Below are 21,410 nucleotides of genomic sequence, written 5' to 3' on the forward strand. Positions count from 1 at the left end.
TCTGTTACGTTTGTTCCTTCTGTTCCATCTGCTGGCGGGACTGTGGGGTCCCAGCCTGGGTGCACGCTTTATCTGCTGGAGTGATGCGTTGCACTTGGGGGTGACCCCACCCCCACCCACCCCCGCGCACTTCTTGCAAACACAGCATGAGCAGAATCTGGGAGTAAAGCCACTGTATCCTGTGTAGTCGCCAGTGTCTCCTAAGCTGCAGGGCTTTTTGTGTTTTCTCACACCCAGTGAAGTGCACCTTGATAGGGTTTCTGACCTTGTAGGGCTTTTTGTTTTGTTTTGTTTTGTTTGAAATGTCAGCTTACATCCCATGTTCGTTCATTCACCAGGGATTATTCGGGGTCCCTTGAATGTCAGCCATGTGCTAGGCTCTAGGGATGCTGTGGTCCCAGTCGCTGCCCACTGCCCTCAGGGAGCTTTCTAACCAGAGAACCAGCCTGTACAAATAGGGGGGATGCTCTCCCTGAGTTTTCAGGACTGGCCTTGAGACTATGGTGGAGAGGATGGGATACGGATAGCCCTCCTGGAGGAGTGACTAGCAAGTGGTTTTCAGAGGTTTAAGTTATTTTGGAGCCACATTGTCTTTCTCTTTTTTTTTTTTTTTTAAGATTTTTATTTCTTTATTGAGACAGAGAGAGAGGCAGAGACACAGGCAGAGGGAGAAGCAGGCACCATACAAAGAGCCCGACGTGGGACTCGATCCCGGGTCTCCAGGATCACGCCCTGGGCTGCAGGTGGCGCTAAACCGCTGGGCCACCCGCGCTGCCCCACATTCTCTTTCTCAGTAGAAGACTGGCTTCTACTGATTTGTTTTCCAGTTTTCTCCTAGGAAGGTAACACTTCAAGTTTGGATTTTATATTAGCCTCTGGATAGTTTGGACAAAATGGTTCCTGGCCCTTGGGGGAAAAAAAGAAGGAAACAGCATCAGTTGATTGAACTTGGAAAAATGAAGGACAAATCAGGTATCAGTTGTACACATAATGAAAACAAGCATGGAGAGATTTCTAGATACAGTGAAGCACAAGGAGCTTGGTAGAATCAGGAGGGAGTAGTTAACAGCTCTGTGGACCCGAGGTAGAAGTGAGCAGTTGTTCAAAGCGTGTGTTCAGTTTAAACGCATGTGTTATTTGGGCCTGGACTTAAGAGACCAGTGAATTTTTGCATAACAGTGGATGTATATTTGGGCTGTCATACCTGGGGAGTCCTGGCAAGGTGTTTTGAGAGTTTAACAAATAGTTGCCGAGTACAGTATTGACCATACTGTGTTGGTCTTTGGAAGCACCACAAGGAATGTAGACTAGAAGGACCCGGGTGAAGTCCACAAAGAGTCCATTAGAGAAGTTGGAAAACAAAGGATGGACTGCTGTGTGATAATGAGGTGCTCAGTGTTCTCTGACAGCAGAGAAAGACAAACTAAGTGTCAGAGGGAGTCTGAAGGTTTCCTAGGGGAGAAGTACTTCTTACAGGGTGTGTTGGGGGGGGGGGCTTTGCAAAGGCATAGGCCATGGTATGTTCAGGGACTGTGGGGAGAAGCTCATTGCAGCTGCAGTGTAGAGTGTGTGGGAGGAAGAGTGGCCTGGCATCAAGCTAAGTACAGATCTTTTTTTTTTTTTAAAGATTTATTTATTTGAGAGAGAGAGAGTATGCATACAGGGGGAGGGGCAGAGGAGAGAGTCTCAAGTAGACCCTGTGCTGAGTGCAGAGCCCAGCATGGGGCTGGATCTCACCACTCCGAGATCAGGAGCCAAGCCAAAATCAAGAGTCAGATGCCTGATTACCCCATCCAGGCACCCCCAGACAATTTTTTTTAAAGATATTATTTATTTATTCATTAGAGAGAGTGAGAGAGAGAGAGGCAGAGACACAGGCAGAGGGGGAAGCAGGCTCTATGTAGAGAGCCCGACATGGGACTCGATTCCTGGTCTCCAGGATCAGGCCCTGGGCTGAAGGTGGCGCTAAACCGCTGAGCCACCTGGGCTGCCCGCCTTATTGATTTTAAAGATTGGATTGAGAATATTCTTTTGCAGTAAGACCTGAAGTTAACATTTTGTTATTCATTCAACAAATCTTTATTGAGTATCTACTCTGTGCCAAAGATATTGTTAAGTACTAGGGTTTGCATCTGTTGCGTATATTTTCATGAGCGATGGTCATTAAACTGCTTAGCAGATGAAGTGACTAAAGATTGTGATAAGAATATGAAGGACATACACAAAATGACATGACAGGGAGGAGGGGCCAAAGACCTGCAAGCCATCTGCTCAGCAAAGCCGGCCCTTGTGAAGCCAGGTTTGTGGGTGAGATGAAAGTTCACTGGAGTTGAGGGCATAGAGGCCTGAGGAGGGAAAGAGTGGGTCAGTGCAGCAAGAGCTTGGCCAGGTGGGGATCCCTGGGTGGCTCAGCGGTTTAGCGCCTGCCTTTGGCCCAGGGCACGATTCCGGAGTCCCGGGATCGAGTCCCACGTCGGGCTCCTGGCATGGAGCCCGCTTCTCCCTCTGCCTGTGTCTCTGCCTCTCTCTCCTCTCTCTATGACTATCATGAATTAAAAAAAAAAAAAAAAAAAAATTTTAAAAAGAGCTTGGCCAGGTGGGGAGGGACAGGGACTTGAGGGGCAGCCAGGAAGGCATTTGGTTTTTCTCCGAGCACTGGGGAACCCCAGAAGAATTTTGAATAGGATGGGTAGCAATGAGACCCACCCATTTCTCTTTCAAATAATTCTTAAAAAAAAAAAAAAAAAAAGACTATTTTTTCAGAGCGGTTTTAGGTCCACAGCAAAGTTGAAGACAAGGTGTGAAGATTTCTCATATACCACTGCCCCCCCCCCCCATGCATATCTCCCCCAGTATCAGTGTGAGGACTTTTGTTACAATTGATGACTCTACACTGACACATCATGATCAGCTGGACTCCACCATTTACTTTTAGGGCTTACTTTCAGTGGTGTATGTTCTGTGGGCTTGGACAAATGTATGACAGGCGTCTGTCATTATAGCATCAGTATTTTCACTGCCTTAAAAATCTGTGCTTTCATTTATTCAGCTTATTCATCCCTTCTCCTCCCCCCACAGCCCCTGACGGCCATTGATCTCCTTACTGTCTCCCTAGTTTTGCCTCATGCAGAATGTTACATAGTTGGAATAATACAGGATGTAGCCTTTTCAGATTGGCTTCTTCCACTTAGTAATATGCATTTAAGGCTCCTTTCTTTTCATGGCTTAATAGCCAGTGTCTTTTTAATGCTGAATAGAATTTCATCATCTGATGTACCGCAGTTTATTTATACATTCACCTACTAAAGGACATCTTGGTTGCTTACAGATTTTGACATTTATGAATAAAGCTGCTATAAATATCTGGGTGAAGGTTTGCGTATGAACATAAGTTTTTAACTCCTTTGGATAAAAACCAAGGAATATAATTGCTGGGTGATACAATAAGATTATGTTTAGTTTAGGGTTTTCTTTTCTTTTCTTTTTTTTTTTTTTTGTAGATACTATGCCCAATATGGGACTCGAACTTAGAACCCCAAGATTGAGAATTGCATGCTCTACAGATTGTGCCAGCTAAGTGCCCCAGATTATGTTTAATTTTGTAAAAAAAACAAAACAAAACACCAAATTGTCTTCAAAGGGGCTGTGCCACTTCACATTCCTACCAGCAATGAATGAGAGTCCTCATTGCACCACATCCTTATAGGCATTCGGTGTTGTCTGTGTTCGGAATTTTGGCTATTTTAATAGGCGTGTATCTCATTTTAATTTGCATTTCTCTGATGACATATGATATAGAACACCTTTTCATATGCTTATTTGCCATCTGTATATCTTCTGATTGTTTCTTGTTGAGTTTTAAGAGTTTTTTGTATATTTTGGGTAATGGTCCTTTGTCTGGTGTGTCTTTTTTTTTTTTTTTAATTTTTTATTTATGATAGTCATACACAGAGAGAGAGAGAGAGAGAGAGGCAGAGACACAGGCAGAGAGAGAAGCAGGCTCCATGCACCGGGAGCCCGACGCGGGATTCGATCCCGGGTCTCCAGGATCGCGCCCTGGGCCAAAGGCAGGCGCCAAACCGCTGCGCCACCCAGGGATCCCCGCCACCCAGGGATCCCCTGGTGTGTCTTTTGCAAATATTTTCTCCCAGTTTGTGTATTGTCTTCTCGTTCCCTTGAGACTGTCTTTTGTGGAGCTTTTTAGTTTAGTTTTTTTTTTTTTTTTTAAGATTTTATTTATTTATTCGTGAGAGACACAAAGAGAGAGAGAGAGGCAGAGACACAGGGAGAGCGAGAAGCAGGCTCCATGCAGGGAGCCTGATGCGGGACTTGATCCTGGGTCTCCAGGATCATGTCCTGGGCCGATGGCAGGCACTAAACCACTGAGCCACCCAGGGATCCCCAAGAGCTTTTTTGTTTTAATGAAGTCTAGTTTATTGCCTGACATAGGGCTCAATCCCAGGACTACAGGATCACGACCTGAGCTTGGGGTAGACACTTAACTGACTGAGCCACCCAGGCGCCCCTCTCCTATGTTTTCTTGTAGGAGTTTTATAGTTTTGTGTTTTACATTTAAATCTGTAATCCATTTTGCATTAATTTTTATGAAGGGTATAAGGTCTGTGTCTAGATTCAATTTTTTTGCATGTGGATGTCCAGTTTTTTGGGCACTATTTGTTGGAAAGACTGTCTTTGCTCCATTGTATTGCCTTTTCTCCTTTGTTAAGGATCAGTTAACTATATTTGTGCAAGTCTATTTCTGGGCTATTTTGTTCTGTTGATTTATTTGTTTTTCCCTATACCACACTGTTTTGATTACTGCAGCTTTTATGTTGGCAGTTGGTTTCAGTAACTTTGTTCTTCTCCTTCAATATGTTGGCTTTTCTGGTTCTTTGCCTCTTGATATAAACTTTAAAATAGTTCTGTTGATATCCACAAAATAATTTACTTGGGATTTTGACTGGGAATGCATCGAATCTGTAGATCATATTGGGAAGAATTGACATCTGGACAATATTGAATCTGCCTGTCTATGAACATGGGATATCTTTCTATGTATAGTTCTCTGATTTTGTTCATGAGAGTTTTGTAATTTTCCTCATATTGACCTTATACATATTTTGTTAGATTTATATGTAAGTATTTCAATCTGGGGAATGCTAATGTAAATGGAATTATGTTTTTAATTTCAAATTCCACTTGTTCATAGCTGGTTTTGGGAAAGTAGTTGGCTTTTGTATGTTAAGTTTGTATTGTAACCTTGCTATAATTGCTTATTAGTGTCAGGAGTTTTTTGTTGATTTTTTCAGACTTTCTACATAGATGATCATGTCATCTGCAAAGACAGTTTTATTTCTTCCTTCCTAATCTGTATACTTTTTCTTTTTCCTGTCTTACTGCATTAACTAGAACTTCCAGTATGATGTTGCAAAGGAGTGGTGACGTGGGGAGGTCCTTCCCTTGTACCTGATCTTTGTGGGGAAGCTTTGAGTTTCTCACCATTAAGTATGGTTTTTGTAAATATTCCTTATCAGCTTGAAGAAATTCCCTTCTATTCCTAGTTTATGGAAGTTTGGGGATGAATGGGGTTGGACAACTGTTTACTCTTCCTTTTCTTATTATTTATAATAGTTTGAGATATCATTTACATCTCATATACATATTAGATATGGGTATACTAAAAACCATATATATGGTTAGTATTATCACAGAGATGTGTAAGCATCACTATGATTTTAGAATTTTGTCATCACTCAAAAGAAACCCCATACTATTTAGCAGTAACCCCACCCCCCACTCCCAGCTTCTAGCCCTAGGTAGTCACTGATTTACTTTCTGTCTGTATAGGTTTGCTTATTCTGGGCATTTCATATAAATAAAATCAATATGTGGTTTTATATGTCTGTCTTCTTTCACTTAGTATCATGCTTTCAAGATTCATCATGTTATAGCATGTATCAGACTTCATTCCTTTTTATTGCTGAATAATATTCCATTGTATGGATATACTATTATTTTGTTTTCATGGACAATTGGTGTTTTTGATTTTTACTATTATGAAGGTAATAGTAGTATTCCCTTCATAATATTTTTGTGTAGACATATGTTTTCATTTCTCTTGGATATACACCTAGGAGTAGAGTTGCTGGGTCATGTGGTAATTCCATGTTTAACTGCTAGACTTTTTTAATGGGAGCTGCATCATCATTTTATTTTCTACCAGCAGTGTATGAGGATTTCAGTTTCTTTACCTTCTTGTTGATCTCTCTCTCTCTTTTTGTTATAGCCATCTTAATATTTAAAGTGATAGCTTATTGTGGTCTTGTTCTGCATTTCCCTGATGATTAATGATGGTGAGCATCTTTACTGTGGTTATTGGCTATTTTTATGTTTTTGGAGAAATGTCTATTCAGATCCTTTGCCCATTTAAGAATTTTTTTATTATTGAGATTTAAGAGTTCTCTATATATTCTGGATACAAATGGTTTATCAGATATATGATTAACAAATATTTTTCCAATTCCAAGAGTTGTCTTTTGATGTCTTGTTGGTGTTTTTTTGGAGCACAGAAGTCACAGAGTTCAATCTGACTGCTGTGTATGAGCACAGGCTCTAGACGCCAGGTATGGGAGTAGGAGAACAGTCATTAGAAGAATGTTGCAGAGGTTCTGGTGAGATGTGTGATGCCTTCATCTTGGGCATGACCACATAGATGGTGAGAAGAGGTCAAGTGTGAGGCAAGTTAGGTGACAGAGCAGATGGAATGAGGTGAATGGTTGTTGTAGGGGTGAGGGAGAGGGAGAAGGAGAAATCAGGGATGAATGCTAGGATTTCACTTCAAAAATCAATTCAGAATTTGATTAAACTGCCCATTATCTGCCACAGAATTGTGATGAGTTTTAATCCCTGCTAGGACAGGGTTAGTGAGGGAGGGATGCTTACACATTTTTTAAGTTGAGAGTATTATCATTGATTGTACCAAAGAGATGATTCCAGGGACTCTGACCCTCTATATTATCTATTAATATGTCCTAAGCCACTGCAAGTTAGGATAGTGTGCCTGCCCTGCAAATGAGTTTCAAGGTAAATCCTCTGGCACTCTTCTAACCAGACTGCAATCTCAAATCCCCTCTTGTATGGAGATTATGGAACTGTCAGTGAATAGTATCAAATCAGGTTAATTAATTTTTATTTTTATTTTTTTTTTTTGGTTAATTAATTTTTAAAATATAAATGTCATAATTTGACAAAGCTACTTGTGAAAAGTGACTTTTAAAGGGAGAAATAGTTCAAGGTGACATTTGTTAAGTGCTTAGTACTCCCAGTTGCTTCCTAGGAGATCTTGTTCACTAAGCAGAAATTAAAATATTTTGATTGGGGGACGCCTGGGTGGCTCAGTTGGTTAAGCATCTGCCTTCAGCTCAGGTCTTGATCCCAGGGTCCTGGAATCAAGCCCCACATTGGGCTCCCTGTTCAGTGGAGAGTCTGCTTCTCCCTTTATCCCCTGCTCATGTTCTTTCTTGCTATCTCTCTCTCTCAGATAGAGAGAGAGATAATAGATAAATCTTTAAAAAATCTTTTGGTTGGGAAAATTTTATATATACAGCGGGTTCTGTGCAGTTATTATATAGAGTCTTTAATCATGTTCTAGGGGACTATCTAATGACATGGCAAATGCTTGTGATTTATGAAGTAAAAAGAGTGTGTCTGCACACATGGCTATGGCTATCTATATATAGTGTATCTCTGTACGAGGGGATTATGAGTGGCATTTATTTAGTTCTTCATGAATTCCCATATTCCAATTTTTTGACAGTAAACATAACTTTTAAAATGAAAATAAGATTTCAATTTATAAACATTATGTAGATTACAGCTTGTCAACGTGTTCACATGCACAGACCCATTGAGGAAACAAAGGCTTTCCTGCTCCTATGCTGCCCTTACACTTAAAGATGGAAAGAAAATGGGAGTAGTTTCCTCATCTGTAAGATGGAGATAACAGTGGTCCCAAACTCCTAGGAATTTTTGTGAGGATTTCATGAGTTAGTGTGCTAAGGATAGTTTCTGTGATGCAACATCACTAGCTATAACCATTATTGCTGCTGTTGTTGTTGTTTTGGTGTTAGTGTCCCATGCCCTTAAATGACTTATCTCCTTTCCCACGGTGTCAGCAACTGTTCTCACTTGAGTTTGCCTGAAAGCCATTTCATTTTCATTTGATTTCTGTGTCATGTGAGCCCTGCCCACCTTTCCGGAGCACTTTAATACACAAAAGATTGTTCTTGCCCTTAAAAAGTTGTAAGTTGATGAGCCGTTCTGCCGTATGCACAGGACCCGCATTCACCATCCAGTTGCCTGTTGCACTAGGCATTTAAAGCTGTGGGAGCGTGAGCAAATTTCTGAACCTCCCAGAGTTTTAGCCTCTGCTACAAGGGGGTGTATTAGTGAGTTTTCTTAGCCATGACAGCGAGATATGATCCTTATTATTACCTTTAGGAGAGCTCTCATAAATTACCCTGCTTGCTTCAAATGAAACCAGAGTCTTTTTTTTTTTTTTAATTTTTATTTATTTATGATAGTCACACAGAGAGAGAGAGAGGCAGAGACACAGGCAGAGGGAGAAGCAGGCTCCATGCACCGGGAGCCCGACGTGGGATTCGATCCCGGGTCTCCAGGATCGCGCCCCGGGCCAAAGGCAGGCGCTAAACCGCTGCACCACCCAGGGATCCCGAAACCAGAGTCTTAAAACGCTTCAAAGACTGAGTATGCCATACAAATCCAAGGGATAATTATTCCAGCATTGAACTGGGGCCATCTTGGAGAAAAGATATTTTCTTGGTCTTCCATTCTTGTCACTTATTCCTTTCTTGGAAATTTTTCTTTTTTATAACTCATTCATCTATTCGATAAATAGTTACTGAGCACCTCTGATATGCCTGATCCTTTTCTAGGTGCTGGGGGCTACACGGGTGAGTGAAGCAGATGTGGGTCCTGCTTCTCTAGGCCTTACAGGCCAGTGATGGTGTCAGGCAGAGATGGCCAGTCAACAGCAAAGAAAGAGGATGTGTGAAAAAGTAGGGAGAGGAGAATAGAGAGTGTTCAGTGGGGCAGTAAACTCTCTTTAGGGCAGCAGTAAGCTCTCTTTAGGACATGGGCAGGTGGGAGCTTATAGAGAAGGGGACATTTCAGCAGAGACCTTCATACTGAGAAGAAGCAAAATCTGAGTGACATCTGAAGAAAGAGCATTCCAGGTGGAAGGAACAGCCAATACAAGGGCCCCTGGGTGAGAATGAATTTCGTGTGAGTTTCATTATAAGAGAGCTTGGAAGTTGGTCCGTCAACTCTATAGAAATAGAAAACCCACAGTTCCAATAAATCCAGCATCCCCAAAAGTTTTTACTAGAGGGACTTGAAAGTCTCCATGGAACTGAGGGAATAAAATACCCCTCTGGCTCTAATAAGGAACAGGGCACCCACCTGTAGCCACTTTGGTCTGTCAGAGCTGTGGCTATGGGATTGGAAAGGCCCAGGACTTGGAAGGAGAAGACCTAGTTTCAAGTCTTGGCTATGTGGCCTTGAGCAAGTCTTGTCACTGTTGGGCCCTCAGTATCTTCTTCTCTAAGTTGGGGATGACACCACTGATCTTACAGGTAGGGTACAGATTAAACAAGTTACTGAGCACTTCATAAATTACAAGGTGCTATGTCAGGACTGAGTATCTTTATTGAGGGAAGCTTTGAAATCAGAGTGCCAAGAGGAATTGGTCTCATTGTGAGACAGATATGTAATTGAGGCACTGGGCATCACGGAGGCTGCAGGCATCCAGCTGGGGGATGTGTTTCTCTGCTCTCTCAACACAGTGAATGTATTTCTACATCAGGATTGGTTTATTCTCCTGGTACAGTGTCTTCCCTGTATCTCTTTTCCATGTTCCATCCTTCTTGGTGGGCTTGATAGTTCAGGATGTTTCCAGTGAAGCCTTTTCCACATTGCTCTCTCCCTCTTCTCATCAAGACCCACAGAGTAGCACTAATCACATGTGGTTTTATGTATCTTCACTGTTTCTTTTTGCCTGCCTGGCTGAATCATAAACTACTTGAGAAAAAGAACTGTTTTTAATATTCTTTCCATTCCTCTTTAGTATTTAGCATGATGCGAATCACAGGTGCCAGTACATAATGAGGTGCCTGTTGAATTAAAATGCTCAAAAGTTATTTTAATGACACCAGTGTACTTTCTCCATTCAGTTAAGCTCCAGCTATCATTCTTACCCACCTGCAATTCCTTGATCTCACTGTTAAATGTGACTTGTCTTTGGCATAGGGACATTGAAAGAACGCTAATGCCTTGTTCTTTAGCCCCCAGGCTTCCCCAGATGCCAAGTAAACATTCCTTTTCCTGCCTGAAGATCATCTGTGAAAGCCTTGGCCATGGCATCAGTATCAGAGCCTATTACGTTCAGAGAATTCTGCCCCTTGTACTATCTCCTCAATGCCATTCCCACAAAGGTCCAGAAGGGTTTCCGCTCTATTGTGGTCTACCTCACAGCTCTCGATACCAATGGGGACTACATCGCAGTGGGCAGCAGCATTGGCATGCTCTATCTGTACTGCAGACACTTCAACCAGATGAAAAAGTACAACTTTGAGGTGAGTCTTGCTTTTCTTTACTCCTTAGCATGTAGGTGTGATGGCTAACATTTAACGTGCTCGTGCATTCTAGGATGGCATAATTTACTTCTGATTTGGCCTTCGTGTCTCACCCAAACCATACTTTAAAACCATCTTTAATTGAAGTGGAATATAACTAAAAACAGGTATTTTTTTAAACTTTTTTCCCTGCCTCCAAAAATGTAGCATCATTTTATTTATTTATTTATTTATTTATTTATTTATTTATTTAAGATTTTATTTATTTATTCATGAGAGAGACACACAGAGAGAGAGAAAGAGAGAGAGAGACAGAGACACAGGCAGAGGGAGAAGCAGGCTCCATGCAGGGAGTCTGACGTGGGACTCGATCCTGGGTCTCCGAGATCACACCCTGGGCTGAAGGCAGCGCTAAACCACTGAGCCACCAGGGCTGCCCGTAGCATCATTTTAAAAGAAAACATTTTGGTGTTTAACATGTAATAGAAAACTTTGGAAGCAGGTATTTTCTTCTACGTATTTTGTTTCTCAAAGCACCTGACTGACTCGGTTAAATAATCTCTAGTTTTTCCGCTGAAATAATTATAAAAAAAAAGATTAGCATCAATATTGGCTAGATACTAGAACAGGTACATCTTAAATAAGATCATTTCTGTAGAATACTGTTGTTGGGATCCCAAATAACCTCTGTTCTCTTTGATTAACCTCAGGTATGGCATGCCTATATATTATAGATGCTGGTAGGCACCATCTATTGACGGACTATCATCAAGTTCACCCATTTAATCAATATCTGTGGTTTATTGAGTATGTGAGCTTTTGTGAGAGACTTAAAGGTAACCCAAGTTGTGGCTCCCCCCCTAATTTCCTTATGGGGCTGTACTCTGTCTGTGGTTAATAGGCTTTTACACAAAGACAAGGCTTTTCTGTTTAAATGAAATGCTTACAAAACATCTGTATTTTGATAAATAGTCAAATTATTAAAGTTTTAATTTAAAAAGTTAGTTTTTCTTGCGGTACCAGGAGGGCTCAGTCACTTAAGCATCTGACTCTTGACTTCGGTTCAGGTCATGATCTCATGGTCGTGAGATTGAGCCCTAAGTAGGGCTCCATGCTGGGTGTGGAGACTGCTTAAAATTCTCACCCTCTTTCTGCCCCTCCCTCCCACTGTCGCGTGTGCATGCACACTCTCTCGCTCTCTCAAAAAAAATGTTTTTTTCTTAAGCCTTTATACTCCATTTAAAATAACAAAAGTGGCTAGCATGTATATAGCACTTATTATATGCCAGAGATTATTCTGAACCTTTACATATATTTACTCATTTCATCCTTGCAAAAACTCTGTGAGCCAGATATTATTATTATCAGCCTCATTTTACCAAGGAGACAACTCAGGCATAAAGAGTTAAGTAACTTACCCAAGTCAGGCATTCAGTAAGTGGAAGCACCATTATCTGAACTTGGGCAGATTGGCTCTAGAGTTTATATTAATGTTTTTATATAAAAACTATTGCTATTTTGTTTGATTAATAGCTCATGGATTTAACTGATTAAATTCTCCAAACATTTAAGACCATTTCATAGTTAATCTTTGAAAATATAGTTGTGAATTAATATACCTGAAATTTCTCAAATACTTCAAACACTTAATAAGGAAGACTTATGAATCTGTCAGCAAACTTGTAACAGGAGAAACCAAAGAAAGCCCTACCTAGGTACATCATAATTCAATTGTTAAAAACAAAGGAAAATATTAAAAGTAGCCACAGAAAATTGACACATTACTTGTAGGGAACAATGATTTGAACGAGTGCAGATTTCTCCTCAGAAAGCATGGAGGCTAGAAGACAGTGGTACAACATTTTTAAAGTCCTGAAAGAAAAGACTTCTCAATTTAGAATTCTTTACCTAGTAAAAATATCTGTCAGGAAAAAAGGTGACATAAAAATGTTCTCAGCTAAAAAAAAAAAAAAAAAAAATGTTCTCAGCTGAGGAAAATCTAAGAGGATTTGTTGCCAGGTCTGCTCCAAAATAATTGTATAGGAAGTTATTTAGATAAAAGCAAAATGATACCAGAAGGAGACTTGGAATATCAGTAATAAAGTAAGAGTAATAATAAGTATCTGGATAAATAGAATAGGCTATTTCTCTCCTTGCGTTCTTTAAAATAGTTTGACAACAAAAATCATAACATTGTAATATAAGGGAGGAGAGTAAGGGACCTATATAGTGATAAGTTTTCTACATTCTACTTATTTTTTTTTTTTAATTTTATTTATTTATGATAGTCACAGAGAGAGAGAGAGAGAGAGGCAGAGACACAGGCAGAGGGAGAAGCAGGCTCCATGTACCGGGAGCCTGACGTGGGATTCAATCCTGGGTCTCCAGGATCGCGCCCTGGGCCAAAGGCAGGCGCCAAACCGCTGCGCCACCCAGGGATCCCTCTACATTCTACTTAAAGAGGTAAAATGTTGAGTCTGAATAGATTTTGAAAAGTTAAATACATAACATTGTAATTCCTAGAGTAACCACTAAAAAACCTAGTACAACATGGTATAGTAAGAATTACTATAAATATATCAAAATGGAATTTTTATTTTTATTTTTACTTTTTTAAAGATTTATTCATTCATGAGAGACACACAGAGAGAGGCAGAGACACAAGCAGAGGGAGAAACAGGCTTTCTACAGGAAGCCCGATATGGGACTTGATCCTGGATCCCAGGATCACGCCCAAGCCGAAGGCAGGTGCTCAACTGCTGAGCCACCCAGGTGTCCCGAAATGGAATTTTTTTAAATGTTCTAACAACTCACAGGAAAACAAGGAAGAGGAAACAGAAGAAGTAAAAACAAAAGGAACAAATGGATAATGATAGACCAAATTAAAAGATATCAGTTATTATTATATTAAGTGGAAACTATATCAGTTAAAAAAAATTACTGGAATGGAGGAAAAATCATGAACAAACTCTGTTTTCCATAAGAAACCCAGTTCAAAATTAACGATATAGATAGGCAAATTTTTTTTTTTTTTAGGTAGGCAAATATTAAAAGGATGGAAAAAGATATATCATGTAAATGCTGATTAAAAGAAAGTTGAAGTGGCTCTGTTAACATCAAAGTATTTTGATCAAAGAAATAACCAGAGACAAAGCCATTATGGGGGCACTTGGATGTTTGGTGGTTGAGCTTCTCCCTTTGGCTCAGGTCATGATCCTGGGATCCTGGGATCAAGTCCTGCATCAGGCTCCTGGCGGGGAGCCTGCTTCTCCCTCTGCCTATGTCTCTGCCTCTCTCTGTGTGTCTCTCATGAATGAATAAATAAAATCTTAAAAAAAGAGAGAGAGAGAGAGAGCCATTATATAATGACAAAAGGGCCAGTTCACCAAGAAGACTTAAATGTGTGTCTTAAATGTGTGTGCACCTTAACAACATACAAAGAGCTCCACAATATACAAAGCAAAAACTGTCATAACTGAAAGGAGGAATAGAGAAACCCACAATTCTAGTTGGAGACTCGTCTTTCAGTTAAATAGAAAGAATTGACAGAAAATCAGCAAGGATATAGAAGAGCTAACCAGCGCCATCAACCAATACTGTCTAATTGACATTTACAGAACATTCCACCCAGTAGCAGCTGAGGATGCATTCTTTATTTTTTTTTTTTAAGATTTTATTTATTTTAGAGAGAGAGCAAGAGCATGAGCTGGGGGAGGAGCAGCAGCAAAGGCAGAGGCAGAGGGAGAAGCAGAAGCAGGTTTCCCACTGAGCAGGGAGCCTGACCTGGGGATCGATCCCAGGACCCCAGGATCATGACCTGAGTCCAAATCAGATGCTTCACTGACTGAACCACTCAGGAGCCCCTCAGATGTGTTCTTAATAAGTAAACATGGAACATTCATTGAGACAGACCATATTCTGGGTCGTAAAATACATGTCAACAAATCCAAATTAGAGCAGACTTTCAGGTTCTCTCTGATTTACTTTGTTTTCTCACTTTTTAATTGAAGTGTAATTTATAAATCTCAAATATACAATTGGATGAATTATTATATGTATATAGCTGTGTAATCACCTAGATCAGGATCAGAACGTTTTCAGCAGTCCAGTAGACTGTTTTGCTGGCTCCCAATCAGTACTTCTGCCCCAGCTACCTACTCTTCTGACCTCAAACACTATAGAGTAGTTTTGCTAGCCCCTTAGTTTTGTTTTTGTTTTTTGTTTTTTTCAGGATTTTATTTATTTATTTGAGAGAAAGTGAGAGAGAGCACAAGCAGGGAGAGAGGGAGAGGCATGAGTAGACTCCCTGCTGGTTGTGGAGCCAGACTCGGGGCTCGATCCCATGTCCCCAAGATCATGATCTGAGCTGAGGTTAGATGCTTAACCAACTGAGCCACCCAGGTGCCCTAGTCCCTTAGGTTTTAATTCACTATTAGGTCATCTTTGACATTAAGGTTTCATTGTTGAAGTGTTTGTGTGTGAGTGTGTGTGTGTGTGTGTGTGTGTGTGTGTGTGTGTGTGCGCGCGCCAGAAAGCATATTTGGATGGAACTGGAATGCAGAGCAGGACGTGGAGGAGTGTGAGTTAAGGCCAGAAAGGTGGACGGGGTCTCTCACATGACACTATAGGCTGAAACCTGCTCCTGGGGCAGACTCCGCTCCAGGGCTGTGTGGGGAGGGAGCTGGTGCCAAGTTTGAATTTGGACCCCTTGCTCAGCTTGCATTACATCCCAGTTGTCTTTTATAAAAACATATGTTTATTGTCCTTTTTAAAATAACTATGTAACTTTTTAAAATTTCAGCCTCCACGCTCCAAAAAACTTAAGGAAACAAGAGTTTAGTGTTCCCCAGAATGAAAAACTTAAAGAAACAAGAGTTTAGTGTTCCCCAGTTAGGTACAGTTATACCTAACTGCCTATTTTATAATTTTACCTAATTTAGCTTTCTCCTATTATATGATGAGCCCTATGAGCTTTGAAGGAAAATGACATGCTGGGGCACCCTTTGCAGGGATGACCAGAGTTGAGAGAATCTAGTATAAATTCTTGGAACCAGGGATGCCTGGGTGGCTCAGCGGTTGAGTGTCTGCCCTTGGCTCAGAGCGTGATCCCAAGGTCCTGGGATCAAGTCTCGCATCAGGCTCCCTGTGGGGAGCCTGCTTCTCCCTTTGCCTCTCTCTGTGTGTCTCTCATGAATAAATAAATAAAATATTTATAAAACAAAAATTCTTGGGGAAAAAAAAAGAAAAATTCTTGGAATCAGTAGACGAAGAGGGGACTCCAGGAAAAAAAAAACAAAACTCATATATACTATACACACACACACACACACACACACACACGTGTGTATGTGTGTATTTTTTATTCTGGTTTTCTCTTACTAAGGGATCAGAAAAAAAAAATGTATTTTACTGGGGCCAGAATCCATACTTGATAGCCCTGAGTATCAAAAGTGCTTTTCAAGCTCCTATTTGATATAGAATACAAACCTATAATCATGAAAAAAATCATAAAAGAAGTACAAAATAAAAATTTTGTTTTGGAAGGAACACAGAATTTGGAGTTAGAGTATCAAGGTGTGAAAAGGAAGATAGCTTTGTATGTAAAGGATACAGGGAAAGATCTCCGATATCCCTCTGTGGGGACTGAGAATGGGGTAAGCCAAGGGACAGAGTATGAAGAAATCTCTTTTTGTTTTCTTTAAATACTATGGAATTATTAGAAATTTTCATAACATGAATGTTTTCAATATTACTTGTATAAACACAGCAACACAAAGATCTCTTTTGAGCTTTGGCTGTCAGTCATTAGCCATGTGATCCCAGAGACAGATCAACTAAGTTGTTGTTCTTGTCATTTTTATCTTTGAAGCTGGCTGGGTCTAGAATAATTTGGTACAGTTGCCGTGTTTTTCAGGTAAAGAAATGGCAAGATTCGTGCTCCAGGCCACATAGCTACTTGCCTAACCATTATGCTCACTTCCTGTGAGAGAAGTCAGGGCTTCCACAAAAAGTCTGGATATAGAAGAAAATAGAAACAGATTCAGGGTCTCTGGAATTTCCTAGTGAAAACTGGGAAATACATCAACTAGTTTTATTTAGGGGAAATCTAAGATTTTATGGGAAGGTAAATAAAAATAAAAGTTAGTTTACCCTGTAATAAACCCATGTATGGCATGGATGAAAGATTATGTTTTTAAATGAAGTTATGTTTCTAAAGAAGAAAGCAGATCTTATATGTGCTAAATACAGCCTGCCATGGTTTTCAAGAATAATGCTTTTGGAAACCTTTTTTTCTACGTAAGTTAGTGGGAGAGGGCAGATGGAGACATAGGAAGTTCTAGCTTGTGCCAAAAGCACTAAGCAAATGTAAGGAGCTAATAGCAAGTATAAAAATATTATGAACTTGTTAACTATATGACATATATGACATATATAAGAGTAGACCAGAAAGATAACTTGGCCTGAGCTTCTAATTTTCTGATTTGGAAGCATTAAAACTTAGCATTCATCAAATTTAGGAAATTTCGTGGATTTGCCCTGAGAACCTTTGCACTAACTACAGCAACACTAGTTCTCATTTCTGTAACTTATCCATACTTGTTATCTCCATGAATTCATTCAATAAGTATCCAGTGCTTACTATGTGCTAGGCCCATTTTAGGTCCTGGAGAGGCAAAGTAGACTATGACGGGCAAGGTCCTTGCCCTCAAGGAGCTTAGAGTCTAAAGGGGAGCCTTTAGAAAATGAGGAAGAGACATCAACACACAGACAAACAAGAAGGGAGAAGCCTAAGGAAAAACAAACCAGAGAAGAGGGTGAGCAGTGCCAGCAGGAGTGGTTACAGTTTTTTTTTTTTTTTTTTTTAAGATTTTACTTATTTATTCTTGAGAGAGAGAGAGTGTGTGTGTGTGTGTGTGTGTGTGTGTGTGTAACAGGCTCCATGAAGGAAGCCCAATGTGGGACTTGACCCCAGGACTCCAGGATCATGCCCGGGGCAGAAGGCAGGCGCTAAACCCCTGAGCCACCCAGGGATCCCCCTACAGTTTTAAATAGGAAGTTCAGGAGAGGCCTCCCTGAGCTGGAGCTGAACAGAGAGACCTGAAGACAGTGAGCAGCATGCATGCTGGGAACCTCGGGGGTAGAGTACTCCAGGCGGAGGGAAGGAGAGGCCTGAGCTCAGGAACATGGCTGTTGTGTCTTGCAGTTAGAAAATTCATGCTTCAGGGGGTGCCTGGGGGGCTCAGTCGGTTGGGAGTTTGCCTTTGGTTCAGGTCATGATCCCAGGGTCCTGGGATGGAGCCCCATGTTCGTCGGGTTCCCTGCTCAGCGAGGAATCTATTTCTCCCCCTCCCTCTGCCTGTCGCTTGGCCTACTTGTGTGCGCACACTCCTTCTCTCTGTCAAATAAATAAATAAATAATCTTAAAAAAAAAGAAAACTTGTGCTTCAGAATGGATGAATGTTTCATTGACTTTCACCTGGTATATTTTGTAAAGTGTTGCAGAGTTGAGAGTTTTTGCCTCACCACATCAGCCAAAAGTGCATTTGCCTCATGGCTTCCCTTGTCATTCCCTGTGGGAGGAATGCTTAGGCCCGTCGGTTAGGATCCCGTGATCTAAATTCTGACATTGTCCATAGCATTACAGTTCAGGGGTTCACTGGTGTGCTGCTCAGCGCAGATTCCTTCAATTCATTGGCTAATGGTATTTTAAAATTGTATTTGCAATTGTAATGAGTCAAGAAGAGTGAAGATACTGATGGAAAAAAGAACAAGGTGGGAGAAGTTGCTCTACTGGGTTAGCAAGATTTATAAACCTTCAGTAATTAAGCTGAATGTGGTTATTAGCACAAGAATAGATAAGGAGACAGAATACAGAAACCAGAAAATCCACATACACATAACTCATAAATACTTGAGTTTTTGCAAAGGTGATATTACAGAGTTTTTTAGGAAATGATGTGGGACATTTAGATATGAGTATTTGGGGGAAAACTGAAACTTGATACCTCCCTCATTTCATATGCTTCTTTTGTCTTAGCGCTTTATTTTTATTTTTTTTAAAGATTATTTATCTATTTATTCATGAGAGACACACACACACAGGCAGAGACACAGGCAGAGGGAGAAGCAGGCTCCATGCAGGGAGCCCCATGTGGGACTCGATCCTGGGATCATGCCCCGAGCTGAAGGCAGGCGCTCAACTGCTGAGCCACTCAGGCATCCTGTGCTTTATTTATTTATTTATTTTTAAAAGATGTTATTTGAGAGAGTGATAGAGAAGGGGAGGGCACGAGCACGGGGCAGGGCCAGAGGGGGAGGCAGGGGCAGACTCCCCACTGAGCAGGGAGCCTGATGCGGGGCTTGATCCCAGGACTCCAGAACCACGACCCGAGCCAAAGGCAGACACTTAGCCACCTGAACTATGCAGGTGCCCTCATCTTAGCACTTTAAATGCATTGTACCATCATCTCAACTGCTGAGACTTCTGCTTGCTGTCTCATTGTTTCCTCTATCTGCCTTCTATCTCTCTCTGAAATCTCTCTGTAGTGGTAGAGTCCCAGGCCCCAGGGACTTCCTTCAAATCCAGTGGATGTTCCCTACTCCAATTTGTCCTATGGAGTTAAGGAAACTCTTCCAGAAAAGCAGTGCTTTTGTTTAACTTTTAGATAATTAAACAATTTCATTACATACAATAACAATATTTAAACTTTAAATCATGGTTCTTTGTTAGTAAAAGAAGGATAAAAGTGAAACAATTCTTAGGAATTTAATGAATTCATATCTTACTGAGTCTTCTTAAATATTTCTAAGTGTTTCTAATCTATTAGCTATTTGATATGCTAGCAGTTACTACTAAAGGTTAAGCTGTGGCAAATCAAAAGAAGCTCATAAAGAAAGCCTTGTCAGACTTCACAGTTCCCATGAGCTTGCTCACAAAGAACACTTTCCCTTCATGCAGTTTTGTCTTGTGTATAAAGGGAAAGCTGCCTGCCAAGGAGCCTAAGGAGGTTGGCTGAATGCTGTCCTAATGGTAAAATGTTTGTCCAGAAAATCATTACTGGCTTCTTTCAGCTCAATCTTTTTTTTCCTTAAATTTTTTTATTATTAGGTTTCCATTGGAGAAGATTAAGTTGCCACAGGGCAACAAGACGTGCTCCCTACCAGGTTGAAAATGAAGGAAATGTTAGAGCTAAACACACAATAGATGAGATCTGAGATGGACGGAGTCTCCTTAGAGAGACAGAAGAGCAGTCCTCAGGCCAGAATGAGACTGAATTGTCCCCATATCAAAAAGAAAGAGGATGTGACAGAAGGAAGAGAGTGTGTAGTCCGCTGTGTAACTTGGGAAAAATCAGGCCAAATTACATTTATAGCTGGGGCAGGGCGGCGCAGGGGGAGGGGGCTCCCTTTGAGAGCTCTGATCTCTTCAGCGTGGCTGGCCCTCATGCTCACAGTGGGTTGATCAGAAATTGCTCTGTGCTACCAGGCAACTCTTCACTGAAATTGCTGTCTGTGTGCAGCCAGTAGGGGAGGAATGTTCAGGTCATACTTACATGAGCATTCTGGTTTATAGGATTGTTAGTTCAGTATAAAATAATGAATTGGCTTTTTGGCTTAAACTTTAACTTCTTATGCATTAGATGATCACAGGACAGCCTCCCTGGGCACTAAACATGGCAACAGGACACTGAAAAAGTTGAGTTTCTGGGTGAGGAAGGTTGAAGGCCAGACCGTTCACATGATAATTCTCCTGTTTGAGTCCGTGCGTTAGGCATGTCTGTGCACCGTGGTGTACAAGGACACGTGCCACCACTACCCCTCCCCTTGCCGCAGACACCTGACCACGTCCTTCCTCTGAGCCACCTGTACACACGTTAGTGCCAGCAGTGCTTGGCTCCTGTGTTTGTTGGTAGGTCTTTTCCTTTCCCTAGACCATAAGAGCCCCCGAAAGTAGCACCCTTGTGTGTGTCCATCACAACAAGCACGGTGAGGCCATAGTAGACTCTGAACTGTTTGATCTTTGTGTGCATCTTGTTTGAAACTAGCAATGCGGGATCCCTGGGTGGCGCAGCGGTTTAGCGCCTGCCTTTGGCCCAGGGCGCGATCCTGGAGACCCGGGATTGAATCCCACGTCGGGCTCCCGGTGCATGGAGCCTGCTTCTCCCTCTGCCTGTGTCTCTGCCTCTCTCTCTCTCTCTGTGACTATCATAAATAAAAAAAAAAAAATTAAAAAAAAAAAAAGAAACTAGCAATGCTTGTAAATATGCTACTCGATGTTACTAAGGCCTGCCTCTGCAGACTTACGGGGGAAAGCTGTGCTAGATAGGCATTTTAATGCAGCTAGTGCAGTAAAAAAAATCCCATTTTGAAATAATGTCTTACATGAAGGATTGGCGTTACTAAATAGAAATATCACTAAAGAAGATGAATGGTGGCTTTACACTTTGAATGTTCTATAAGAGGTTTTATGTATCCTGATCCAGTCATAAAAAAGAAACCAACTATTTCATCACCTTAAAGAGAATAGAATCGTTGTATATGTCTTTATTCTTTGTGGCACTTGGCAATACCCTAATCTCAAGGACTCTCTCCTCTGTGGGGGGTGTAACTGAGGAGCTCTGAACCCACCACCCTTCCCGCTGGCTGGGAGCAGCCTGGGACAGGGCACAGTGGGACCCCAGACACACTTAACTCCTGTGAGACTGGCAACTCTTCTGACAAGTGACTTTGGCTGGGGATGTTGTCAACTTGACCACA

The 21,410-nt window shown here is 41.2% G+C and overlaps 1 protein-coding gene across 2 annotated transcripts in view; it reads left to right on the top strand.

Moving 5' to 3' along the window:
- TECPR2 (tectonin beta-propeller repeat containing 2) overlaps positions 1-21,410 on the top strand; it is a 102,872-nt gene that overhangs the window by 825 nt on the left and 80,637 nt on the right. For both annotated transcript variants that reach the window (XM_077910674.1, XM_077910675.1), the window contains exon 2: positions 10,362-10,652. In XM_077910674.1, the coding sequence (XP_077766800.1) occupies positions 10,434-10,652 (219 nt within the window). In that variant the 5' untranslated portion in view covers positions 10,362-10,433. The remainder of the gene's footprint in view (positions 1-10,361; positions 10,653-21,410) is intronic.

This window comes from Canis aureus, chromosome 9 (genome assembly GCF_053574225.1).
Source record: "Canis aureus isolate CA01 chromosome 9, VMU_Caureus_v.1.0, whole genome shotgun sequence".
NCBI lineage: Eukaryota > Metazoa > Chordata > Mammalia > Carnivora > Canidae > Canis > Canis aureus.